The following is an 8,587-nucleotide window of genomic DNA, read 5'->3' on the forward strand; positions in this document are numbered from 1 at the left end:
ACTCGAAGAGTTAAAGAACCCCCCCCAAAAAAAAGAATGAACCGGTCAAAATCGGTATGCAAAATTGTAGAGTTCGGATCCAGTTTATCTTATTCACTAAGAAACAAAGGAAGAGTTATGGCTAAAGCAAAGTTAATGACCACTGGTGCCAAATGAGAGATCGGAGAAACCATGCTTGGAAGGGAATACGTTGAGGTTTATGTTGAAGGTATTGAAAATATTGCCAGTAGAAATAAAGGAGATGAGCTGATACCTAGACCAATTTTTAAGATTCATAAACTAATGCTGTTGGCTATGTTATTCCTCAAGTTCACATGTAAGTTTTTTTCATTCAAATATTACCCTACAGTTTTTGTAATATCTTCAAATTGTGTTATTCATCTAACCCCGTGCCTCATTGGAGGTGAAGAAATCTACGGATTCAAACCTGAAACAACCTGGTATGTTTCTTTTTTAAATTGTTTCATATATATGGTCAACATGCATGTCCTTCTTGCATCATTAGCCAATAAAAAAATTTAGTCTTGTGCTTTTCTAGCATGACTTTCATGAGGTTTTTTAACTATACTTAGTTACATTACTATAAAACGTGCCTATATCCGTAGTTAACACGCAGTTAGGTGTTACTAGAAAATATATCACATGCCATATCACCTGCCATGCTGCCTAGCATGTAAAACACGTAATATAAATGTATCTATTAAATCATCTCTATACTACTTACTGCACAACAATGTGTCATTACAAAATGTGCCTATATTAGTAGGCTTGTTTTATATATGTGTATATGTACCTACAAGATTGTCTCTATATTTATTAACATGCAATGAAGCGTTACTATACTACGTAACTACACTAGACACATTTTATACATATGTCTACAAAATTGTATCAATATGTGTAGATATGCATCTAATGTGTCTATGAAATATCTTTCTTTCATAGAAACGCTTAAATAGTTCATCTCTACAAGGTCTGACACGGTCCATATGAAGTCTATGAAATTTCTCTTTCTTTCACAGAAACACTTAAAGCATTCGACTCTACAAGACATGACACTGTCCATACAAAGACGCTTCTAACAGGCTGTATGAAGGCGTGCCTATATTGATATTGCTTTAAGAATGACTAAACTCATTAAATAATTTAAGATTTCCACTAGTTCACATTACTAATATCCCTTTACAAAAGTTAAATCATTGTCTAGGGTAGAACTTTGGTATTAATGAGATGCATAAACCAAAGTTGTTTAGTTTTAACCCTACTACCAAGAGAGAGAAAGAGGGAGGGAGGGAGGGAGGGAGGGAGAGAGAGAGAGGATTTCTATGACCTGGTAAAAAAGTATAATGAGGTAAAGTCCAAATTACTCACCTCAAGTATAGGCAAAGTCTGAACAACTCCCTAAAATTTTTTTGGGTTCAGTTTACCCGCTAAACTATGCCACTTTGGTCAATTTACCACCTAACGCAATTTGTCATGAATTTTATCATTATTTTGATAGGGTATGACATTTAACAATAAATTAGTTCTTGGGATACAAAATTATATGAAAATAATGATAAAAGTTCATGATATATTTTGTTGACATACATTGTGATGTCTACTACCATCATACAAAATTTTGAAATTGAAAATCAACTTGTTTATGGAGAAATAAAAAGATAAAAATTTTTAAGGGTAAATTGAACTATATTGCATAGTCTTGGGGGTAACTTGAAAAAAAAATAGCTTAGAAGGTTATCCAAACTTTGGCTATACTTAAGGGTAGTAATTTGGACTTTTCTTATTTTGATCATCAAACAGATGTCTAGTAATATAACTTCAGACTTCTTAATTAGAAAAAAGGCCAAGGGCTTGGCTGTCAATGTGGAAGCTAACAATAGTTGGCACAAACAAGATTTATCTAGGGAGTACAATAATTTAGATAGTTGCTGATGATCAAAATTGGCAGGTCTGGGTGAACTGGTCTCAAAACCGGTCAAGCCGATTTGGGAAAAGTTCTCAATATGCAATTTGGACTTCACCATAGTCGCTCTCATCGAGACCATCAAAGTGCATATGTAGAACGTCTGATTTGGAGTTTGGATGAGGGAGTTATGGCCTCAGAAAGATTTTCACCAAGGAAAACTAGTCAGACCGGTTTGCCAGGACGGTCAAACTGGTTTAGTCTGTGTAAACCAAGTTAGGAGTTATATTTTTACACCGTATTTGTTGGGGTTTTGACTCCTAATGGGGCAAGACCTTCCCTTCCTATAAATACTTTTATCCTTTTGACCTTTCTTCATCTTTACCCTACTTTTCCAACTCATGTGTTGTTCTTCTTTTGTCTCCATGGCACGAGGAGGTGCCCTAGTTGGCATGCTGAGCCTAGTGCAAACCAAGGTGTGCTTGTCCCGACGGGGTCCCTCCCGGGTAGGTGTTCGTTGGTCCTTCGTCGGGCTCCCCGACGAGACTGTTGGTGTTTTAACCAGGCAACCTATCAAGGGAGTACCCGAGATAGTGTTTTGGTTGGTGGGTGTCACCGAAATCAAGGAGTCGATGATGACGCAGCAACACGATTTAGACTGGTTTGGGCCGCTAGATTGCGTAATACCCTACGTCCTGTGTGTTGTATGCTTGTATTCGATTGAACTTGTTTTTGAGGGGTCCTTGCCCGCCCTTATATATTGGGGGAGTAAAGTTACAGGGTAGTCTTTTGTACAAGAGTACTAGTCGTATGCGACTAGAGATTCCTACTCTAACTCGGTAGAGTAGTCCTACTGCCTTCCGACTAGTTCTTCAGGAGTCCATGTAGTCTACGTTCCTTGTGTAGTAGTCTTCATGTCCTGATATGTGACTGAGTACGTCCTTTGTGTGAGTCCGTACAAGGCTCCTCGTGGGAAATTGTTGAGAAATTGTTGGGCAAATTCTTCAAGAATTTCCAAGGGGTGCTCGAAGTCGATGAATCCATCTAGGAGTTTGACAAGTGGCATAAGCCCAGAGAGGTAACTTGCTTTCTTTTTGAGTACCCATAATTATTAGTCGTTATGTTTGCCAACTAGTAATTCCTTATGTAGGAAGATGTCTTTTTATACTTCTCTCCTCCTCCCCATGATGCTAATGGCGCAAAAAACGTGAACCTGTGCACTACGTGTGCTTGGCTGATGATCCCTTAGAGGATGATGATGATGATGGGGACTCTGAGTCGAACTCCGAGTTATCTGATCATGTTTCTATGCAGTCTCGAGTTCTCAAAGGGTATAAATTTGCAACCGACACCTCGAAGCATCCAACGGAGGATGTTGGTGATGAAGAGATCCAGGCTCCAATGATGAAGAAAAGATGGATCATAGTGTGTAAGCAATCAGTCAGCAAGCACTTGGAGACTTTCAAAGCTCCATCGCCGGTAATTACCTTTGCAGAAGAGCAATGTGCTAAAGTATGAGTACTTATATAGCTTCCTTGAGTAGTCGAATTGACTTGTTTTGACATTTGTTTTTGTAGATTATTGATGACGCGGGTGAAGACATTGAGGATGCCGCGGATATAGTGTACGATACTGCCGAGACTACTTCTGATGATGTAGTCGCGATAGCTAAAGACGCGGCTGCTAGTGTGGTTTCTTTGGGGGAGACATCTGCTGAAGACGTGGCCATAACGCCTGAGACGACTACTACTCCAGTAGTCGTTGAACTTGGTAGAGTGGAGGAGTCGTCGAAGACTACCATGGCTGATGCTGTGGAGACACCGAAGGTAGTTTCTGACGCCACGCTGGCTGAAGTCCTTGCTAGTGGTGAGTACGCGAGTATTGGTAGTAGTCACGCGTACGTAGTCTCTGAATTGATTCTTTCAGGTCTCGATGAAAATAACGAGGATTGCCACCTGCACCGAGGAATGAGCCAGCCCCAAGTGTGCAGCCGGTCCTTGTAGCGAAGAAACGTCACCGGGTTCCTCCCCAGTCCGCCCAGTGAGTACTCTATTGCATTTGAATTTGATCATTGATTTTATAATCAATAGTCAATTTTGTAATCTTGAATCGTGTTTGATATCAGGACTTTCAAGAACATTGCTTTAGATGTGGTAAGCACAGATCTGGCTGCAGATCTGTCGGTCATGAATTCTGATGTCGTGCCTGTTGTTGACTTGACAACTGAAGATCCACCACAAGCCGATGGCACGAGTGCAGTAAGTTTTACAGCCGCCATATTGCAAGATGTGATCAGCTCACTTGAGAGTCCGGCGCCGCTAGCCCCCGAGATTATGAATGATAACCCTCCTCCCGCGTCTGAGGCCATGGTAACTGAGCTAGCAATGGGCAAGGATGTGTCTAAGACCGGTGCCTCATTTACTCAGCAACTCATTCTTGTGCCGAGTGTGAAGGCTGGTGTGATGGGTGAAGTTCCAGGATTATCGCAAAAGGTCAAGGTTTTTGGGAGCCCCTATCCGGGTGAGTCTTAACACCATATCTGAGTACTTATTTTTGTAGTTTGGCACCATTTGCACTCGTGAAGAGTACTAATTGCTTGATTGTGCAGGACTTATATGAGAAATCCTACAAGAATAGCCAAATTGTATAGGAGTGGAGTGAAGCTGCACGACGTGTGGCGCAATTGGAGAAAGACATCATTGATGAATGCCGCCGCACTGCCGACTTCCATAAGAAGTATGAAGATGCTGTTGACTCCTTTCGAATTGAAAGGCAAGTTTTTGTAGGTCATTGCACCTAAAGTTGGAGGGTAAGTACTCGCACCCTTAATCCTTTTATGCATTTATCAGCTGATGAATCGGCCACTGACGAGAGACAACAATGCTCAGAACAGTCCGTATGGTGGCAGGTTTCATGACCGGGCTGAATGTCTCATCATAGTCAATCCTGTACTGTTGAGAGAATCCACAGACTACCCAGTGCGCCTTGTGCCGAGCCAGAGTGCCATCTGAGTGAAATTTGTGTTTAAAAATCCACTTGCCTGACACCACATTTGCACCTGATGGATCGGGAACGAGCTTCCATGTGCCATTATCAATGAGAGCCTGTACTCATCTGCCATTGCTGCCCTCCAGCTAGGATCCACTACAGCGCTATGATAGTTGGCTAGAACAGGAGATGCCGTCGCACTGATGGCGGACAGGTTCATGGGATGAACCGACTTGAGAGAGCCTAAGCCTGGTGACCATGGGATCAGGCGCTGGAGGTGGTCGTGGCACGCGTACGCGCAGTGGAGCCTGCAGGGGGCGAGCACCGGGCAGGGGAGAGGGCATCGGGAGCACGGGCTGGCGATGGTGATGTACGGGCGCATGCAAGCGCCAGGCGTACGTGTGCTAAAAAGTCCGCCCAAGTGGCGTTCTTGGTGGGGGCATAAAATAACGCCCGCCTGGAGCGAGGGGAGCAGCAAACGGCGATCCAGACAGGGGCACGAGGCCACGCCTACTCGGAGATGAAGAGGGTGGCAATCCTGGTGGGGGCACGTGGCCACGCCCACCCGGAATCAAAGATGGCGGCGATCCTGGTGAGGGCACGGGGCCACGCCCACCCAAAATTGAAGATGGCACCAATCTTGATGGGGGCACAGGGCCATGGCCGCCCGGAGTGGAAGGAGCGGTGGGAGCTGGTCCTGGCAGGGGCACGAAGCCACGCCCGCCCGGTCCAGAAGTTGTCTAGGTGTCAGGCGGGTGCTCAACATCCTGAATGGGCGGAGCAGCCACCGGAGCAGAGCCACATCCAACTGCAGGGTTAGTAGGACAATGCACCGTAACCTCATCAATGTCTAAGAGGAAGTCCAAGGTGGAATCGGTGGAGGCAGGTACGATGGAAGCAAAGGGAAAAGTCAACTCATCGAAAATAACGTGGTGAGAGATGATGATGCGGCGAGTGGAGAGGTCGAGGCATCGATAGCCCTTATGGGAGGAGGGGTATCCTAAGAAAATGCATGTCGTTGATCGAGGAGCGAGCTTATGCGCAGAGGTCACATGCAAGTTGGGATAGTAAAGACACCCGAAGACACAAAGGTGGTCATACTGCGGCGGCTTGCCGTGGAGATGAGTATAGGGAACTCATTGCCAACAAAAGAAGAGGGGTGCCTGTTCAGAAGATAGAATGCGGCAGCGAGGGCTTCCACCCAATATGATGGCGGCATGGATGCGTGGAGCATAAGCGTGCGCACGGAGTTATTGAGCATACGAAGGACACGTTCAGCCTCGCCGTTTTGCGGGGAGGTGTAGGGGCAGGACAGGCGCAAAAGAATGCCATGGGCAGCGAAGAAGGATGTGGTGGCGTTATTCACAAATTTCATGCCATTATCAGCCTGAAAGCACTTGATGGGAAGATCAAATGTGTATTCGCATAAGCAATAAACTAACCATACACTGATGGACTTTAGACTTGCGTTTGAGAGGGAATGTCCAACAGTAGTGTGTGTAATCATCAAAAATCACCAAGTAATAAGAGAAACCAGAAATGCTAGTGACAGGCAAGGTCCAGACATCGCAATGAAGAAGTTCAAAGGGAACAACCATGTGTGAACTTGATGAGCTAAAGGGTAGACGCATATGCTTGCCTAGCTGACAAGAGTGGCAAATGGAGCGATCTACTTTATTACAAGAGATAGAATTGTTCTTATTTAGGGCATCAAGAGCTGCAGGAAACGGGTGTCCAAGACGTTGATGCCACAGGGTGGATGACACAGCTAGGAGTGTAGGGCGGCAGCTAGTGGAGAGGTTGGCAAGGTGTATAGATCCCCGTCGCTATTGCAATGAAGAATCACGCATTGCGTCTAAAGGTCCTTGATAGAAAAACCAAAAGCATCAAACTCGATGGAATAACTATTGTCGTGGGTGAATTGACGAACTAAAAGTAAATTACGAATGATGGATGGAACGACAAGGACGTTGTTGAGGGCAAAATTAGACGTGTTGCTGGAAAGGACGGAATGACCTCTAGATGTGACGGGTATACTAGTGCCATTGCCTACTATAATAGAGGATGTGGATAGGGGAAGGCGCTGTAGGAGTATACCATCGGATGATGACATGTGCAAGGAAGCGCCAATATCCATGATCCAGGGGGATGTGCCTTGCATGGACATCTGCTACAGGGCCGCAATCAGGCCGGCCTGGTCCTAGCTCTGACCGGGAGGGGAGACTTGGACAGGTGAAAAGGCAGTGTGGGCCTAAGGCGCCGAGCCCAGCATGCCTTGGTTGCACCAGGCCTGGCCACCCTAAGATTGGCCACTAGAGGAGCCCTGCCCGCCTTGCTGACTGGCCCACAGAGAGATGCAGACCCAGGGCCGGGTGGTGGGCCAGACGAAGTAGCCTGGTGGTGATACTGCTAGCCACCACCACCAGTCCCACCATTGGTGCTATAGCCGCCACCGCCGTAGGGCTTGTTATGCCGCTGGCCATCATTACGCTGCTGTTGCTGCTGCCTAACACCTTGCGAAGATGAGGAGCGGTAGCTGGAGTGGCCACAGGATGGTGCAAAGCTGGCAACGAGGGCAGAAGCAGCTGTGACATTCTCTGCATTCTTCAGGTGCAGCTCCTTCAGGAGAAGTTGATTCCGTGCAGCGGCGAATGTGAGGTCGGAGTTGGCGGCGATGTTGTCCGCGGTGGTGGAGTAGGGCTTGGTGAGGCCACGCAGCAGGTTCAGCACTAGTGTAGGCTCTGAGACAGGCTGACCGATGTTGCGGAGGGCGTCGATGGTGGTCTTCATGCGGTGGTAGTAGTCATCAATGGACAAGTCGCCCTGAGTCATTGAATGGAATTCATGGCTCAGGAAGATAGCACGGGGGGCCTTGTTCGCTTGGAACAGGTTGTCGATGGCTACCCAGAGTTGACGGGCCATTTGGTCGATGCCGTCCATGGCGAGGTCAAGGACGGCATCGAAGATGGAGCCAAACAACCAGCTACGGATGCAGCAGTCCGCTTGCTCCCATGCCGGGTCGGTGCAGCGGGGAGGAGCAGTGCCGTTGACGTGTGCTAGCAAGCCGAACTTGCCGCACATGGCGCGGAAGAATGAGGACCACTTGCTGAAGTTGGAGTTCTTCAGCTCGAGCGTCATGGGGATGTGCGACTTGACGGCGACCGTGGCGTAGGGGTTGACGAAGATGGGGCCGACAGATTCTCCCATGGCGCCGGGAGGTTGAGGCCCATTGGAGGAGGAAGTGGAGGTGGACAGGGTGGACATGGCTGCTGGTTGGAGTTAGCGGCACGTGGGAGTAGATGGAACCTCCAGGGACATGCGCCAGACTCTAAGAATATCACCGGACAGCAACAAGAGAGCATACGGGAGAATACAGTGGGAGAGCAGACGCCGGGAGAATACGTCTGGACAGCAACAGGAGAGCAGAAGCCAGGAGAATATGGCAGCACAGGAGGACTCCAGGGATGTGCGGTAGGGAGAGGACGCGAGAGAGAGGTTCCGCGGGGTGGTGTGGACGTGTGACGCAGGCGCGGTGCACGGGGAGAACATGGCGGTGGTGCAGGAGGATGCTCGGCTCGTGTAGGATAGGATTAGGGTTGCGAAAGGAAAACTGTAATGACTCAGGTTCATCAGCCGAGTTAATCTTAAGACAAGCTCCCAAATCTGCAGTTCTAATCAGCCCCGACCCCTGAC

At 47.2% G+C, this 8,587-nt stretch overlaps 1 protein-coding gene across 1 annotated transcript; it reads right to left on the reverse strand.

The window, feature by feature from the left end:
• Positions 1 to 7,303: 7,303 nt before the first annotated feature.
• LOC101778845 lies at positions 7,304 to 8,158 on the reverse strand. Its single transcript, XM_004954782.1, has one exon. The coding sequence runs from the start codon at positions 8,156 to 8,158 to the stop codon at positions 7,304 to 7,306; it is 855 nt and encodes a 284-aa protein (XP_004954839.1).
• Positions 8,159 to 8,587: the final 429 nt, after the last annotated feature.

This window comes from Setaria italica, chromosome I (assembly GCF_000263155.2).
Source record: "Setaria italica strain Yugu1 chromosome I, Setaria_italica_v2.0, whole genome shotgun sequence".
NCBI classification, from domain to species: domain Eukaryota; kingdom Viridiplantae; phylum Streptophyta; class Magnoliopsida; order Poales; family Poaceae; genus Setaria; species Setaria italica.